Source organism: Saccopteryx bilineata, chromosome 3 (genome assembly GCF_036850765.1).
Source record: "Saccopteryx bilineata isolate mSacBil1 chromosome 3, mSacBil1_pri_phased_curated, whole genome shotgun sequence".
NCBI lineage: Eukaryota > Metazoa > Chordata > Mammalia > Chiroptera > Emballonuridae > Saccopteryx > Saccopteryx bilineata.
The window spans coordinates 208,295,175-208,314,794 of NC_089492.1; the positions used below are offsets into that span (position 1 = coordinate 208,295,175).

The 19,620-nt window shown below is 33.0% G+C and overlaps 1 protein-coding gene across 3 annotated transcripts in view; it reads left to right on the forward strand.

Annotated features, from left to right (window-relative positions):
- FNBP1L (formin binding protein 1 like) overlaps positions 1 to 19,620 on the forward strand; it is a 114,488-nt gene that overhangs the window by 81,545 nt on the left and 13,323 nt on the right. For 2 of the 3 annotated variants that reach the window (XM_066268692.1, XM_066268690.1), the window contains exons 6-10: positions 1,529 to 1,633; positions 4,728 to 4,856; positions 6,921 to 7,067; positions 8,602 to 8,805; positions 19,414 to 19,523. In XM_066268692.1, coding sequence (XP_066124789.1) covers positions 1,529 to 1,633; positions 4,728 to 4,856; positions 6,921 to 7,067; positions 8,602 to 8,805; positions 19,414 to 19,523 — 695 coding nt within the window. Of the gene's footprint in view, positions 1 to 1,528; positions 1,634 to 4,727; positions 4,857 to 6,920; positions 7,068 to 8,601; positions 8,806 to 10,253; positions 10,413 to 16,677; positions 16,693 to 19,413; positions 19,524 to 19,620 lie in introns of all 3 variants that reach the window. The other variant, XM_066268693.1, reaches the window with a different exon arrangement.

Genomic DNA, 19,620 nt, shown 5'->3' on the forward strand with positions numbered 1-19,620 from the left:
AGGATAATAATGAAGGGAAATCTCAAGGTACAGCTATGCATCAGGCCGAGTCTGGTAACCAGTTCAAATTTCAGCAGGCAGAAGCCTTTGGGAAAGATTTTATCAGGAACATAAAATTGATACAGTTCTTCTGATTGTGTTTGAATGAACTAAGAAGAGATTTAAAGAACTGGGGAAAGTAGGGTTGAATAAAAGAAGAGTACATCAAAACTGAGAAAATATAAAAAAGAAGACCATTAACTACAGGATTTTTTTTTTTTCCCCCAGAGACAGAGAGTCAGAGAGACGGATAGACAGGAACAGACAGACAGGAACAGACAGATGAGAAGCATCAATCATTAGTTTTTCCTTGCGTGTTGCAACACCTTAGTTCATAGATTGCTTTCTCATATGTGCCTTGACCAAGGGCCTTCAGCAGATTGAATAACCCCTTGCTAGAGCCAGCGACCTTGGGTCCAAGCTGGTGAGCTTTTGCTCAAACCAGATGAGTCCGCACTCAAGCTGGCGACCTCTGGGTCTCGAACCTGGGTCCTGGGCATCCCAGTCTGACGCTCTATCCACTGCGCCACCATGTGGTCAGGCAACTACAGGATTTTTTAGAAGTATGCTGGAAGGGAAATAAGGTATTTATCACATGGCTCAGTTTTGAATAGCTTATACAAAGTCATAGGAGTTTGAGTTAAATATAGACTTTTAACAGAGACCAGTTCTGGACTGGTGATATTTCCTGGGATACCAGGAAGAAACAACGTAAAACCACTTTTGTTTCCACCTGTAAGCTACATTGAGATACCACCAAAAAAAAAACAAAACAAAAAAAACAAGCAGACACCCAAACCAACCAACAAACAAAATATATAAAACAAGCAAAAAACACCAAACAGAAAAGTTCTGAAGATGAGCTTATTAAGAATTATAAAATACATATTTTTTTCTTATTGAAAAGAGATGAAATGTGTAATATTATTAACTCAGTCATGCTTGGGATTTCTTTTTTTCTTTACAACTGATAATGTTTGATTTTTAAAACACCTATATTGATTATAATAGTGTAAAATTTCCTTTCTAATTTAGACAGATTTTACTTTTAGTGTTCAGTTCTACACAATTCACAGTGGCAATATTTAATTTTTTTTTTTTTTTTTTTTGAGACAGAGAGAGGGATAGATAGGGACAGACAGGAAGGGAGAGAGATGAGAAGCATCAATAATTAGTTTTTTGTTGCAACACCTTAGTAGTTCATTGATTGCTTTCTCATATGTGCCTTGATTTTTTGGGGGGGGGGCTACAGCAGACCAAGTAACCCCTTGCTCAAGCTAGGGACCTTGGGTCCAAGCTGATGAGCTTTGCTCAAAGCAGATGAGCCCGCAGTCAAGCTGGCGACCTCAGGGTCTCAAACCTGGGTCCTCCACATCCCAGTCCGACGCTCTACCCTCTGTGCCACCACCTGGTCAGGCAATGTTTAAAGTATTTTAATTAGATAATTATAATTTCATTTCTCAGTGTGATATTTTGATTATTTTAACAGAGTAAAAGAAAATTTGAAAGAGAATGTAGAGAGGCAGAAAAGGCACAGCAGAGTTACGAAAGACTGGACAATGATACTAATGCAACCAAGGCAGATGTTGAAAAGGTAAGAAATAATCCAAATTGCCTTTGATATCAAAATATTTCTGCTTGCATGTGGAAAGTCATTGCAGTATCGATGTTGGTATTAGAGTTTCCCCAAAAGATGCACTCTATCTAAATCTAAAATATACAAATATTTGCATACTTTAAATTATACATATTGGTTAGGAAAAGCAATTAATGTGTTAATTTATTTTATTGTACTGTTTTAACGGCATTCAGAATGCATATGGATATCGTGGCTGCTATTAAAAATGAGCTTTTATTCTATTCCAAAATAGGTTAGAAAAGTCTAAGTTGTATTGATGGGGTATGCTGGGGGGGATGTGTGTGCTTCAGTTCTTCCCCAGCTCCACAGAAGGAAAACATGACAAAACTGTCAGATGGGGTATTAGCTGTTTGTTTATTCACTCATTCATTAATTTTGGAAAATGGAAACCTCTCATCACTTACCGATTTTGGGCCAGATGTGGGAGCAGTCCTGTAACTGGTGGGAGCAGTCCTGTAACTGCTGCTGCTTTTTCTTGTCCCCTGCTATATGCTCTTTCTCTTAGAATATTTGATAAAGTGATACTGCTGAAATACTGGAATTTTCAATTATAGATGAACGCTACTCTTCTGCATTTTTGTACAAACACAGGCCCACTATTAGTGTATTTCCTCCTTAGGACTTTATTATTCTCTACAGGAGCAGAACAATAAAAAGTAGAAGGAAGAAAAGACTATAGTTGACCCTTGAACAACCCAGAGTTAGGGGTGCCAACCCGCACAAGGCCAAAAACCCACATACAACTTTCAGCTCCCCCAGAATTTAACTATATTCAGTTAACACATATTCTGTATGTATATGTATTAAATACTGTACTCTTATAATAAAGTAAGTTAGAGGAAAAGAAAATGTTAGTAGGAAAATCATTAGGAAGAGAAAATACATTTGCAGTATTTATTTAAAATTCACGGATAAGTGGACTTTTGTAGTTCAAACCTATGTTGTGCAAAGGTCAAGTATAATTTATTTTCTGCCTTCCATTTTCTTTACATTAAAAAAAAGCCTAAATTCATATACATTCCAGGATACAATTATCTTAAAGGTCTTCTAATGTAAATTGTGATGTTTATATTGTCTACCCTATTTTTAATAACTTCTTTTTCTAATGATATTTCCAGTCATTAGAAATAATAGTCTCCATATAGTTCAATTGTTTTCAACTTCTAACTTTTCATTATATTGACCCCACTTGTCTCCCTGTTCAGTTTTAGTACTTTGAGGTACCAAAAAATAATCAAATTAATTTTTTCTTATGGTAGTGTTTTAGATATTTATAGTAGATTCTCTACCCCTATATGAACTGGTGTGTTTCTTCAACTGTTCCACATGTGAAATAGTTTCAGATTATCTTTCATTATGACTGCTTTCCTTTGGGTACTCTTTTTATTTTATTTTTTAAAATTTTTACATTGATTTGAAGGGAGGAGGTGAAGACAAAGCTAGAGAAACATCAGTCAACTCATTGCTGCACTCAGATGTTCCATCCAGCTGTGTACTCATTGATTGCCTCTCTTCCGGAACCCTAACTGGGAATCAAACCTGCTTTCTTTTTAATGTTGATTTATTTGCAACCCCTTTAATTACTAGAGAATTAGGAAAACTTTGAGGATTTGCCTTAGGAACTAGAGGGTAGAGGAATTCTGCTGAAGTAACCAGAACTAAAGTCAGTAACTGAAGCTAAAGTCAATTCTAGGGGAGGCTTTAGAGATTTTAGTTTCTAGCAACTACTGAGGCAATAAATGTGAAACCCAGAATATGCTAGCGGAGGCTTCAATGATTTTAGCTTTATACAGTATTCCTGAATACCCTGCTGGAACCTTTTTTCTAGGTCTTGGGAATCACAGCCAGTGACTTGGAACAAAAGGTGTTCCCCTGATAGAACCATTATGGATAGGAAATCATTTGGAATCCTCTATTCTGTCATAGTTTATGAGAGGAGGGGCAAGATGGGAAGGAGTAAATGAATGTGTTGTATACATAGGGTCCCAGGTTGGAACCTCAAATGTATTTTTCTGTAGAAAATGTATTTTTTATGTGAATAAATGGCTTATCTGAGATCTTTTCTGCCATGTATTTATTTGCATAGGTCAGTATTTTTTCTGAATTCAGAAGATCTGACTTGTAGACCTACTGTTAGAGGTCAGGGACTAAATTTCTAGAGACTAGAATTAGAATAATGAAGTATTTGCAGTGTGCTTTATAATTTTCAAAGCACCATCATGTAACATGATTTATTCTTAGGAACACTGTGAAAAACTTTTTTCAGTTCTTGGTTTTGTTTGTTTTTCTACTTAAAACAATTGAGAATTTTGTTTAGATACCTCTCTAATAATCTTCCCATATAATGATTTGTGTTGTTTTTACTCTAACATTCTCATGACTGTAAGTGATACTAATATGACCCATATGAAAAGCATTTCTATAAGAGCTGGAAATGAACAGAAATATATTCTAATAAGCATTTCTTAAAGTACCAGTGGTTTCATATAAAGTTGAAAATCATTGTTGACAATTACCTTATCCAGAATCGCTTTTTTATCATTTTGGTTTTACTGTGGTTCTGAGTTGGTTTTAAGTGTGTTACGTTTAATGAAATGTTTTAATACTTATGTTCTGTTTTAAAATATTCCTGATGCTGTTTTTCTCTTCTGATTAAAAGCTTATTCTTTCAAGCCATAATGTTTTTATTTATTAAAATTATTTTTTAACAATCTCAATTTGGTAAGGAGAACCTTTATTTGAATGGATTATTGCAAGGGGGGTACTGTTGCAATAAGAGAAAGGGAATATTGCGATAGGGAGACTGCTGTGGCTATAAGATCTGCAAACATCTCCTTAAATTTTAAATGATATAAGTAGTTAGAGAAAATCTAGGTTTAGTATAACTTTTATAAAAATGTATTAGCTCTTAGTTCATTGGAATTGTATATTATAATCTGCTCACCTAGTATTGGGATGTAGCTTTTTTGACAGTATACCAGAATCATTGGCATTTGTCCAGTTGGCAGTTGTTTTTTGTTAATAATGATTTGGACCAATTTGCCTCTAGGCTAAACAGCAGTTGAATCTGCGTACACACATGGCTGATGAAAATAAAAATGAGTATGCTGCACAATTACAGAACTTTAATGGGGAACAACACAAACATTTCTACGTAGTGATTCCTCAGATTTATAAGGTAAAATTTACATATATGAAATTAATCTAGTTTTAGAGTTTGAAGTGTTACTCTTTAAATGTAAAACTTAACTTTCAAGCATTAATAAGAGTGTTTCTAGATTCACTAATCATTAAGATTGGTGATATTTCTTTATAGTTCTGAAAACTAAATTTTCCTAACTTTGAAATAAATAATTTTCCTATATAGTTATTAGTATAATAAACAGTTCACTAAAACAGTGACATTTTCTAGGTAAATTTTAATGCTGTATCATTAAGTATTACATGACAAAGGAGGAATTCATTGGAATTGTATATTGTTTTATCCATCTAGTTTTCATATAACTTTTAGAAAAATGTGTTATCTCTTAGTTCATTGGAATTGTATATTGTAATCTGCTCACCTAGAATGGAAATGTAGCTTTCTGACGCTATTCTAGAATCACTGTCCCTAGTCTAGGTGCAGAAGTAAATCTTATAAAATGTGTTTGCTAGTCTAGTTTTTGCCTGCTTGTCATTTCTAGCTGCCAGATCATAAATGTAACAGGCCATGAGCTTGCTTATAAATCCCATCCATCCTCACTGATGATGGCAGTTGCCAAACGCCCTTAGGTAAAGACCACAGAAATTCCATGAGGGTTAAATTATGTTACTTCCTATTCTAGAAAAAAGAGAAATTAGAGAAAAGGGATTTGGTGAAGTGGTGTTGAAAGAGGTAGTATCTAGGAGAGCAGTGTTTATGTGGCAAGAGTGTCAGCTCAAATATACTTTTTTTGGTAAGGCAAATTAGATGTATAAAGGAAGCATAGTGAGAGGTGGAGGACTAGATTGGGTATCAGATTTCAGTTATTTAATCCAGGATGTCTATCCTGCGCCTCCTCACTCTGTCGCACTTTTCTAGGCTTACTAACCAAGTCTTCATATTCTTGGGAGATTTTAACTGTGAAATCAACTATTTTGTGTTTTGGACTTGATCCTTTTATTTAGACCTTCCTCTGGAGCAGTCTTGCCATTTTTGGTGATGGGAATAGTTCTTTTGTGAAATTTCAGGTCTCAAAATTAATTCCCAGGCTTTGGGAAGTAATTAAAGAGGAAAAGTTGTATGAAGGCTATTAGAGTTGGGGGTTTGATCAGTGTGGCTGTTTCCCAGGAGAAAGAAAGATCAGTGTTGGCAAATAGGAGTTGTCAAAAAATGTTTGTAAGTTATTTGGCTTCTTGTGTACCAGTGTAATTCTTAGTGGCGTGCACCAATGAATTTTTGAATTGTGAGCACTCCATATGTGTACTACTTTGACCTGCCTGTGGCTTACTGTTTTACCTTTTGTGCCCCCAACCCTCTAGAGTGAGAACAATCTGAACTATAGATTATGATGCGTCTGGGTACTTGTTTTATGCAGTCAACTGTGGATCCTTTGTCCAGCATTTCTTACCAAAGTATTCTGCAGTAACTTTTAAGGGCTTACATGTCTCAGACTTGTGTATGTTATAGGCTAATTGCTTAAAAAGGAAAAAAGAAGCAACAAAATTCTGTCTTCAGATGAAACCTCTCATGGGAATATTAATAGCAACAACTGCTCTGGCTACAGAATGAAAGGAAGGTGAGGGCTGTATGAGTCAAAGAGTAGGTGGCCTGTTGGGAGTCCCTTTAGAACAGTGGTTCTCAACCTGTGGATCGCGACCCCAGTGGGCTCGCCTAAAGCCATCGGAAAATACATAATGCATATCAGGTATTTACATTCTGAATCATAACTGTAGCAAAATTACAGTTATGAAGTAGCCACCAAAATTATTTTTTGGTTTGGGATCACCGCAACATGAAGAACTGTATTACGGGTCACGGCATTAGAAAGGTTGAGAACCACTGCTTTAGAAGGTTTGAACACCACCAGTGTTACCTGTTTTTAGTTTTTCTTTTGCTGCTTAATAGACCTCAAGTTTTATGTATTGTGAGTCTATAGCACTTGTTAAAAAGCATTAATAACAATGTAACTATTAGGGTAGAACTTCAGTATTATTTGAGGGGGTTGCTTCAGAATGAAAAGTAAGATCTATTTTTTGTGTGTTTTTAATTGTCAATTATTAGCAACTACAAGAAATGGATGAACGAAGGACTATTAAACTCAGCGAGTGTTACAGAGGATTTGCAGACTCAGAACGCAAAGTTATTCCTATCATTTCAAAATGTTTGGAAGGAATGATTCTTGCAGCAAAATCAGTTGATGAAAGAAGAGTAAGTGCTATATAATTATATTTGAATAAATAGATTTGTTTTAGGTCTGCAGTTTAAGTTAGAGAAATGAATTGGAAAAGGGATGAAGAAATTGATTAGGTACTTGATTCTAAATTATATTCTGTAGAAAAATGTCTGGCAATAGATTGGACTCCTTTGGGCTGTAAGGACCATTATAAATACTAAAATTCTAATTGTTTCAAAGAAAAATTCTTACCCTTTCCTCTCCTGCCCCCACTAATTTTTAATTATACTCCAAGAGTGTAACAAAGCTGTGACCATGTTGCAAATTTTATGAAACGATTAGCCTAATTAAAGTGTAGAATAGAAGATGCTCAGACAGATTTACAGTTGTAAGAGTTGGCATTTCACCGAGATTTTGAAGCATGGGTAGGGTCTCATTGATGACTCATGAGAAAGGAAGCAGGGCATTATGAGGAGAAGGAACCACATAGTCCTGCTTCCTTTGAGGAAATATATGTAATCACATCCTATCTGATTAAGGTCTAGCAGTCTTGTATCTAGTCATTACTCAGTGAGTGTTGATTAAATGACTGAATATATATATATACCACATATATTAGTCTTCGCAGCAAGTTGGTTGTATTAGAATCCTTCCTGTAAAAGTTAGTTCTGACTTAAATTTTTAAAATCAAGTAGAATTTTGGGGTTCTTTAATTGGGAATTCAAAGGTACATTTGTATTTTGGTATGTCTGGATCCAAGTTACAAATAGAGCCAGGTGCCTCCTCCTCTCTCACTCTTCTTACCCTTTAGCATATGATTGATGGGAGTGGCATTAGTGACAAAAGTAAGGTATTACTTAAGGATGACTTTCAACTACCTGACAGGCAAAATTACTATTACCAGAAATAGAGAATAAAAGAGGAGAGAGAGAGGGGTTAGGATTTGGGAGACGTTTATAGGAATAAAGTATTCTGTTGGGAAAAAATGACTTTAAGGTACCATTAGAATATTCAGATAGAGTATGTATGTCCAAAAACACTATATCATACTTAGGTGAGTTTAAAATTTTTAGGTAAATTGTACTGAACCTTATATTTTCAGAGTTGCTTTCTGTATTCAGTACTATTTGTGAGATCTTTCTTCATTACTCTATTATATTCCTGAGTATGAATTTAATATTTTTTTGTATTTTCTACTTGGGAATAACCTTTTCCTATATACCTTTTGTTAGTTAGACCTTTCTTTTTTTTTTTTTTTAGATCTTTCTTATCAGCTAACTAATCCTCAGATGAATTTCAGTGGGGTAAAGCTATGGAGTGAAAACATTCATGAATAATATAAATTAATAGAGTGGTAATTTGTTTGTAAATTAATGTTTTTCTATTGGGATTAAAATAGGATTTATTACATATTTACAGGATGAAATTGTTTACTTTAACCCTTAAATGATTACTGTAGAATCATTTCTTTAAATTTTTATTTTTCGTTTTCCTTAACGGATTAGTTTTGAAAACTAATATGGATATGAACAAATGGAATGGTTTTTGAAACGTGTTTCTTGTGTATAGGACTCTCAAATGGTAGTAGATTCCTTCAAATCTGGATTTGAACCTCCAGGAGACTTTCCATTTGAAGATTACAGTCAGCATATTTATAGAACCATTTCTGATGGGACTATCAGTACATCCAGACAGGAAGGTGGGAAGGTGGATGCCAAAACCACAGTTGGAAAGGCCAAGGGCAAGTTGTGGCTCTTTGGAAAGAAGCCAAAGGTAAAAGTCATGAAGTTCTTCTCTGCTAATAATTTTGTTTTAGTGTGTCATTTAAATCAATGTTAGATATCGAATGGGTAATCGTTTACTATCAATAGAAAAATAAGTATTTTGAATCATTCATTTAATTTTCATTTATTAGAAACAGTTTTATACCTTTATAGTAAAAACATTTCTGGATTTAACATTTTATCACCACTTAATAATGAGTAAAATAATAAGTTGTTAAATATCTCTTAAATTATATGCTTTTGAAATTTTATTTGTATATAGTTTTAATCTGAATTTTTAAGGAAGCATTATGATCTAACTATATGAACACTAAAATTGCAGTTCTCAGTTGGAAAGAATGATTGACCACAGCAGTAATAACTGGCAAATTAGCTCTTTTAGATCAAACTAATAAAGTTATTTTTATCATCCATGTGAATATTTAATGGGAAGGGTTTAACTTTTGTGGTTATTTGAAGTTTAAAAAATCTCTAGTTTACCAAGAAAATCTCTCACTCTTCTTGTTGGAACCTGTCTTTTGAGGTGCTGTTTATTTTCGATAGATCTAGCTCAGCAGATAAACAAGGTGGAATAGAGGAGTACTTAATCTATCTTAACAATTTAGCGATTATAATAGTATCCTATTGGTAGGAGAATTGATATATACTTCTAATTTGATGTCTGTATTTAGTAAAGCATACATGATTATTTTAATACATTTTTCAGATCTTGACAGGAATGTAGATAAAATTTAAATCAAATTATAATATACTTATATTTTTAAAAGCACAATTATAGTTAACTCAAGCTTTATTCATGCTTTTAATAACATCCAGTTGAGAAAATTTTAATAATATTTAATATTTAGTAATATCCAATTGAGAAATTGAGAGGTAAGACTAGGTCAGATCAGAGTAGCTAAGAGAGCTGATATAAACAAGGAATATCAAAATTTTAAAAAACGAAGTGCAATAAGGATGAAATAGAAACAGTTTGAGAGGAAAGCCACAAATGTAATGAAATATTTTTTGCCTATTTGCGATAATCAGTTACAGTTTTCACATTTTAGTAGACATTGCCTATTACTGATAACTTTAACTGTAGCTGCTGCCTTTATCTCTGATGGATACAGCTTAAGTACAGGTAGTGCTAATATTCTGAAAATCAGAAGACTGTTTTAAATCTAGGTCATATTGCTCTCACTAACATAATTTGTATACTCTATTTCTAATCTGTCAGTTTATAAAAACTGATAAAATGTAATGGTACATTTTTAAAAGTATATTTGACTTTTTAAAATGATAGTTTTAGCAAAACTATGTTAACTTTCTACAATAATTTTATAGAAAACTTTGAGATATATTTTGTGAAAAGTATGTTGCCAAAAATAGAATTTTCATTTAGAAAAAGACTATGCACATTTGGCTTATTGACTCCTTTCTTTATTTCCATATTAGCCACAGTCCCCACCCTTAACCCCTACTAGTTTATTCACATCCAGTACTCCTAATGGGTCCCAGTTTCTCACATTCTCCATTGAGCCCGTGCATTATTGTATGAATGAAATAAAAACAGGGAAGCCCAGAATTCCTTCTTTCAGAAGCCTCAAAAGAGGGGTAAGTTTAATAACGGGTTAAAATGCATGATGGCCTATTGTGTGTGTAGTGTGGCTTTTAATACTCTCCACCCTCATTATAAGGCTCTCTCTCCTATAAATGTATAGTTTAAAAACACCACAGAATTAAGTATAGCTGCCCTCAAGTTAAAAATAACTCCTCTTTATAAACATTTGAAATGTTCAACCATAAAAGAATGGTATTATAAAGAGGGTGCTGGGTACAATCATATTAGCTATTTTTTGTTTATGTGAAATCATATGTCCACCATTGTCTTGTAATGTATTTACATTTTTAAGACTTTCAGTAATTTTTCACTGGAGTTACTCATGTAGTAATTTGTCACTAATGATGACTGCCAATTTATAAAGCATTACTTTATTGATGAAATCAAGTTCAATTTTAATTGCCCTACTTTTAGAAGCATAAAACACAATTTCCAATAGTTAAGTAAAAAATTAAAGATAGGCATGTTAAATATCAAGTATGTAGATCAAATTAAGATAACATATTAGAAGATAGTTTGTAAATTATAAAGCCTATAAAAATAGTAGATATTATGGAGTAATGTTTACATAGAATTTTTCTTGAATTAAAAAAAAAGGTATTTTTTGTTTACCAGAATTTTTTTTCCTTTTTTAAAATTGGCCAGCCTTATAACTAATTTGGCATTTACTTATAACTAAAAATACTCTGGAAATGAAAAAATTTGGAATAGTAAAAAGCAAATATTAAACTGTTTCTTAACAACAACTGTCATACTACAATGTTAGGCTAATTTTTCTTGTTTATGTTTGATATTAAGGGCATGTCTGTAATAGTCATAGCTCATAATTTAGATGCATTTATGATATTTGTCTGCATCTATGAAAACCAAAGGTGTGACAACGCACAGATGAGAACTCAGAGTCTGTGTCAGATGAAGTTTAATCACTCATTAACAGTAATATACTGTGCTTGGGTTCCTTCTTGCTCTTTCTCCCCTCCCTATTTGTCCTTCCTTTCTTTCTTCCTTTTCTCTCATTTCTTTTTTTTTTTTTTTTGTAGCCTTTTCCATCTTCAAGTTGCTTTAGTTCAGTTTCTCTTTTGCCACATATAGAACAAGATATATTAATTGGGCAAGACTACATTATTATCTAAATCCTCATTAAAACGGTATGACACACTTAACTGATGTCAGTAATGCAGCAGAAATGTCTTAGTGTATCATGTCCCTTTTTGGACTTCCTTTTTTCCAATAAGGAAATGAACTCTTTTGCATCTGCTGTACATAATTCTGTATGTGGGTGATATTATAGGTAATTAGTGACATTTTAAAAAGTCCCTGTGAATGAGCATACATTATGCTTATAGGTAACAGGCAACAGAAATCATATTTGGGATTTCTGTTGCCTGATTTTGAGGGTAGAATTAATTCCTATCTTTTTTACCTTTCTTCTCTATGGTAATTGAGACTACATTAAATATTGTTACATAAATCATGAGAAATTACTGTTTAGTAGCCATATTTTTGTATAACTGTGTTCTACACATTGAGTCTGTGGGGCCCAGGTACAGTACTCTACACCAGGGGTCCCCAAACTTTTTACACAGGGGCCAGTTCACTGTCCCTCAGACCATTGGAGGGCCAGACTATAAAAAAAACTATGAACAAATCCCTATGCACACTGCACATATCTTATTTTAAAGTAAAAAAACAAAACAGGAACAAATACAATATTTAAAGTAAAGAACAAGTAAATTTAAATCAATAAACTGACCAGTATTTCAATGGGAACTACGGGCCTGCTTTTGGCTAATGAGATGGTCAATGTCCGGTTCCATATTTGTCAGTGCTAGATGTAACAAGTGATGTGACGTGCTTCCGGAGTCGTGAGGCGTGCATCCCACGTCACTGGAAGTAGTACTGTATGTGAGCGATGCCATGCTTTGCGTCTCTCACTGACCACCAATGAAAGAGGCACCCCTTCCGGAAGTGCGGCGGGGCCGGATAAATGACCTCAGGGGGCCGCATGTGGCCCGCGGGCCGTAGTTTGGGGACCCCTGCTCTACACAGTATAGTGATGGGATATGAAGTGAGTGTAATTCTGTGAAAAACAGTTTAGGCAATTGGAACTGTGAGCCCTGGAGAGGAAAGCTTACTGGGAAAATTTATAGGCTTTTATTATTATACAACTTAAAAGCATCTTTTGGGCATTATTTATCTTACTTCCACATATTGCTTTAATTTTATTTATATTTATATTTTTTATTTTTTTTACAGGGACAGAGAGAGAGTCAGAGAGAGGGATAGATAGGGACAGACAGACAGGAATGGAGAGAGATGAGAAGCATCAATCATCAGTTTTTTGTTGTGACACCTTAATTGTTCATTGATTGCTTTCTCATATGTGCCTTGACCATGGGGCTACAGCAGACCGAGTGACTCCTTGCTCGAGCCAGTGACCTTGGGCTCAAGCTGGTGAGCTTTGCTCAAGCCAGATAAGCCTGTGCTCAAGCTGGCAACCTCGGGGACTCAAACCCGAGTCCTTCCTCATCCCAGTCCGACGCTCTATTCACTGTACTACCACCTGGTCAGGCTATTGCTTTAATTTTAAATGTTAGTATATTGGTTTTTTTTGTTTTTGTTTTCTTTTTGGAGGACCTAGTTCCAGAAAGCCAAAATCCTCCCACTTTTTAAGTTATTTGGCCTGACCTGTGGTGGCGCGGTGGCTAAATTGTCGACCTGGAATGCTGCGGTTGCCGGTTTGAAACCCTGGGCTTGCCTGGTCAAGGCACATATGGGAGTTGATGCTTCCTTCTCCCTCCCTCCCTCCCTCTCTCCTCCCTCTCTCCCTCCCCTCCTCTCCTCTCTAAAATGAATAAATAAAATCTTAAAAGAAATTATTTATCATGACAAAGAAAGAAATGCTACGCAAAATAGAAAATATGACAGACAAACCAATTAGAGGTTTGGAGGAAAGAGCAGGAAGGAAAGTTCATTTCAGTTTTGGTGTTGAGAAATTTGCTTCTTTTTGATATTTGATAGGTTAGATATATTTAAAAAGTAACCCAAAGAGAAGTTTTTCTTCTACCTAAGAATTTTCTCAAAATAGAAAAATCCAAAAAGAAGATAAGCTTTAAGAAGCTACACTATGTGTTTTTACATGATCTTAATTTGAATACATTAAGCTTATAAAGTAAATGTTAAAGATTTCCCCCCCAGTTTTATTGAGAAACAATTTATATACATGACTGTACAAATTTAAGGTGAGCAGCATGATGGTTTAACTTCCATATATTGTGAAATGAGAACCACAGTAGGTTTAATTAACATTTATCACCTCATATAGCTACAATAAAAAGAAAAAAATAATTTCTCTTTGTGATGGCAACTCTTTGGATCTACTCTCAACAACATTCCTATATGTTTTACAGAAAAGAAAACTCACTAATCTTTATAAATCACTTCTAGGCCCTTTTTATATTTCCATTAAAATAGCCAGCCAAGTAAATTTGTTAAAATAATTTCAGTCCCCAGGTGTTTATGTAAAAACAATATTTTTATAACCATTATTTTTTCCAGTTTTATTGAGAAATAGTTAACATATATCACTGAAGTTTAAGGTGTACATCATGATGGTTTGATCTACATATATTGTGAAATGATTAATCTTAACTTAAAGCTGGTGAGTTGTAATATTGAAATAAAACCTCTTTGTTTTGAGCTATGCTTGTTACATTATTTTTCCTAAATACCTGTTTTTTGGCTTTTCTAAAAATTTATAATTTTTTTTAATTTCTTAATGAAAACATAGTACAGTATACACAATTCTCATTACCTTTAAATATATGAGAAATGGTATATTGGACCAGTGGTTTTTTAATTTGACTATTATACCAGTAGACCTTTTCTGAGTGATGGGAGTCTACAGTTTCCTTTTGTTACACCAAGTAGTGGATATTGGGTACACACCTAAACTTAATTATGTAATACAGAAATGAATAATTTTTACTCTATAACTATTTCATGAGCTTACTGAGTACTCTCTCTTTCTCTCTCTTTAAGTCCATGTTTTCTAAGTTATTCAGGATCTTACAGACTTCTAGAGTCATTTTTGTAAGCTATTCTCTATGCAGAGTTCAATTCTTAGAAGTTTTCTATCTTTAAATGAAATACATCTAATAATATTAATTGGCTGACTTTCTTTTTAACTATCTTGTGTTTTTTTTTTAATGTCTAGTGGGTATGTGAAAATTTCTAGTTATTTAAGTATAAGATAATTGCATATGAGAGTAAGATGTTTCTGTATTGAACATGAATTACTTTATATATTTCTAATATTTTTACAAAGAACTTGAGTTTTTTGTATCACCAAAATTTGATTAGCTAAACACTGAAACATCTGATATTTCAGTTATAATTATCTTAATGTTTTTTCTAAAACATTAGTATAGAAACTAGAAAGAAAATTTGTATCATTTAGAAATTTAGCTGGTTGAAAATTATAAAAGATCCCTTTTCTCTCACCTTAGGTATTTTTCCTCTTGTCCTATACATAATTTTATTTTAATAACACCTAAAGAAGAGCATGAATATCTTTTTAAAATTTAAATCATTAAATTTCATCAGGAATTTTGTCACAAAAAGTTGTGGTTTTATTCCCTGAAACTACTGACAGTCTAAAGAATGTTAAGCTTAATTTGGAAAAATGATGGATAGCATATGTCATCTTATCATTATAACCATTACTATATATGTCCAGTTCATCAGATAAGGGGTAGATATTTTTTGTCAGCTATTTATTAAAATTCATATTTTTATGTGAAAGTCTATGTGAAATTTTATGTGACATTCCCCAGACTTCTATAAAGCACTATGATTTAGAAAACAAGGAAAGATAGCCTGACCTAGGTGGTGGCGCAGTGGATAGAGTGTCGGACTGCGATGCAGAGGACTCAGGTTCGAGACCCCGAGGTCACCAGCTTTAGCCCAAGGTCACTGATTTGAGCAAGGGGTCAGTTGCTCTGCTAGTATCACCCCCCCATCAAAGCACATATGAGAAAGCAATCAATGAACAACTAAGGTGCTGCAATGAAGAATTAATGCTTCTCATCTCTCTCCTTTCCTGTTTGTCTGTCTGTCTCTCTCTCTGTCTGTCTCTGTCACACACACACAAAAAGAAAAACAAGGAAAGAAAAATTTTAGAGACTGCTAAACAAATGCAATGAACATGAAAGTTTAACTTTGTAAAGCTCTCCTGTGTGTATGGGTCACGGAGAGAGAGAGAGAGAGAGAGAGAGAGAGTGAGAGAGAGAGAGTGTGTGTGTGTGTGTGTATACATACATGCACATTTGCATATTTTATGTTTAGTTGGGATCTTAGGTAGATGTAGTGCCAGTTGCAGAACCCTGCTAACCCACAGAATGTGTGTTATATTTGTTATATGTACATATACAATATATATAATTATGAGGGTACTCTGGCTATGTCATTTCATATTTTCAGAAAGAATAAATTTTAACAAATTTTCTAAAGATTGCAGTTACATGTTTAGTGTTGCTTTTCAAGCATATGGATTTCAGAATAAAACTGAAAAATAGAAGCTATAATATCAAAGCAAAATTCAACCCATATACTTATTAGGAAATGCATATGAGAAACTTGAATCTGGGCGACTCATTTATAAATTTGATAATGTGTTTATTAATGTGTCTGTATTTTTAAAAAGCACCTTAAAACTAAAGTAGAAATATTACCCTCACCTAAAACCTATATTTAAATTCAACACAGTATTTTGAACTATAACAATTTAGTTTAGATGATGGTATTTTATTTAATGCATTGGGAAGAGCACTCCATTTTTAATACTTTATGTAAGATTACTGGTACTTTTAAAATGGCCAATGTTAGATCTTTTATAGTCAACTTTTTAAATATTAGTGTTTTGAGAATCAGGAGCTATATAAGCAAAATCCACTTATGTAAAACTTCTCTTTTAAAGAAGAAAATACATGATTACTGATAGAATGATTGCAATTACTTTGGAGTTTTAGTTGCATATACAAAATATCTGCCCATTATCATTAGTGTATGTTTTTATTTGCAAATAATTTACTTTCCAAAAATATGCTTAAAGTTGTTTTTCTGGCATAATTGTTTGGATTGTGAAATGCACATGATTTATTTTAATATTATAAAAATATATGGGTTATTGCATCTTCTATATTATGGTTTCATGTGAATAATTTATCATTTCTTTCTGTTTTCCATTGAACTATTCAGTGGTCGGTGAAGATGGTAAGCCTTATGTGCTGATCTATATACTGTTCCAACATTAAGAAATCTCAAAACATTATTTTGTTTTAAGTCAAAACAGGTGGTAAGGTACATCTCCACATTTTCATCTTGTATGTGTGTGTTTTATTTTTTTTGTATTTAATCCATAGTCCAACAAATACCAATACCTCTTGATGTCATAAAAATTCAAAAATAATGTTAACCTATAATCAACTCATTAAGTTTGTGACTATTACTGGGTGTGGTCCTTGTCATGTTACAGAGAATAAAATTATAGTTAAACATTATATTGAAAGTTACATGGTAGAACAAAAGTTTTTTTTTAAATTTATTTATTGATTTTAGAGAAAGGAAGGGAGAGAGAGTCAGAAACATCTATCTGTTCTCTGTGTGCTCTGACCGGGGATCAAGCTTTGTGTTTCAGGATGAGGCTTTAACCAACTGAGCTATCCAACCCGGGCCAATGTTTGTTTTTATAGAAGAAAAATTTGAACAGAAATTATTTTTATTAACACTCTTTTGAAAGATTATAAAATTGATTTGTAGTTTACCATAAGAATTGTTGGACATTCCAAAAATAAGAACAAAAATTTTCCTAATAATTTTGTTATAGAGCCAGTGCTTTCTTCTTCTGCATAGAATGAAAGCACAAGTAATCTAAATATCGTGCGTGCTCGTGTGTGTGTATGTGTGTGTGTGTGTGTGTGAGAGAGAGAGAGAGAGAGACAGAGACAGAGAGACAGAGAGAGAAACAGAGACAGAGTTGGTGGGAGGATGTTCCTTTACACATTTATTTCAGACAAATTAATGGAAGTACATTTTGAAGCCCTAACCCCCAAATTTTGGGTTCTTACATAGCTTCTCATTTTTAGAAAATAAACCAGTTTTTCAGACTTTTACAATTTGGCCTTTTATGAATTTCCTTGTAGTGGGACAGGTTGTTAAGTGCATCAGACGTCTTCTTTACCTCCATAGGAAACAGAGTAGAGTAACTTCTCACATTGTATAATAGAATAGATTATAATGTCAAAATAGGATATTAGACATGCATGTGCCTAGGTAGCTACTGTTAATAAATTTGAGAACAAGGTTTGATTATGATCAGTGAAAATTTGGTGATTTGCTTATACATAGTTTTGAGTTTATTATAATACTGCCAAATAAACCACATTGGAATATATTTCCTGACTTTATTAATTTTTCAAAATGTTAGGAAACATTTTAAAATATATAAATTAGAAAGTTTTATCTTTGACACATATATAATAGTTTTTAAAACCTATACCATAAATTAGATTAAAACATAACTTATATTGATAATCACTAAATCAAGGGTAGGAAATTTTGCAGTTCATCCATGGAGGTCAAATTTGGTAGATTGACAGATTTTTTTGTGTGGTTACTGGTATATTAAAAATCAAAGGCCACTTAGACAAGATGTCCTACTTCTTTTTAGGGAAGGTTGTTGAATGTCCATAATGTGCGGGCCACTAGGAAAATTCTAGAGATTCAGTTATTAATTATTACATTTGATCATGGTTTATCTGAAAAGTGAGTTTTCTCATTTTTAAAAGTAAGGGAAGCATTCTTATATATGGTGAAATAAAGCTAGTTAGCTGTGTTACAGGCCTAAGTGGTCCAAAGAGCAAGGATGCATTTGTTTTGGGAGCTCACTTCAGTAACACTTTAAAAACTGAACTTGTATATTCTTAAAACCACTATTTTAAAAAGAAAAATGAAGAAGGAGATAGGTGTCATCAGTTTTTGGAATATATGTAAATATGGGTTTTATGTGGAATGTAATCAGTAGTTCTTAAATAGTGGTTCTGTTGTATAATCTCTAATAAGATAACTAAAGTAACAGTGACATGATTAACATTTAAATAGAGAAAGACATCATTTGGATCAGTAATTCACATTTCAGTACTAGCACTTTTTTTAAATGATATTGTGTCTTGAATATCAACACATTAAAAAATTTTCAAACATCAAGCATACTTCCAAAAGAAGGATTAGACCTCTTTCTATCATGTAATTCTTTCAGGAATAAGTGTGGCATATTAATTTGGTTGTATAAAAGAATAAATGAAAATAGTGTTTATTGGAATATAATTATTACTTATATTTCATTTAGTGGATCTTTTGTTTTTTAATAAGTATGTTTTGGTTCTAAAGAATAGAATGGTTTAATAATTGCAGTCATTCAAGGACTGTATGCAATATTAGCATTTCATTAATTAGATTGTCTTTATGAGGTAAGTTGCTTACTTAATGCAGTGATATAAACTTCATATTTTCAGTCTGAACATTTGCAGTACTTTGATTGGGAATGTGATAATATGTTATATATAAAACAATTTGTATAGATGAGAAATGTTATGTGTTTCCATTTTGTTGTTGCTGTAAGAAGATCCGTATGTATTTATTTTAACTCTGCCAAGACCTGGAAATAATGTGATACTGGTCATTACCACTTAATCTGTATCTGGTGTTATTTTTACCATTGTATGATTTTATAAACTGACTGGGATTTGAGCCCTTTTGTTAATACAGTTGTTTTAATTAACACACATATCTGTAGATTTCTTTTTCTTAAAAGGAATATTTTGGGGGTGATTTGAAATTAAACTTAAAATTGACATTCTTATTTCATAGTAGGTATATATAAAAAATAAAATTTCCTGAAAATGCCTTTTATACTGATTTAGATTCTTTTTTCAGGGCCCAGCACTAGAAGATTTCAGTCATCTGCCACCAGAACAGAGACGTAAAAGATTACAGCAGCGCATCGATGAACTTAACAGAGAACTACAAAAAGAATCAGACCAAAAGTATTTTACCATTTAGTTCTCTCTACCATTATATTATTTCTTTCAGGTTTACTTTGAATGATGTGTTTAAATGTCATATATAAAAAGTTTAAGAATC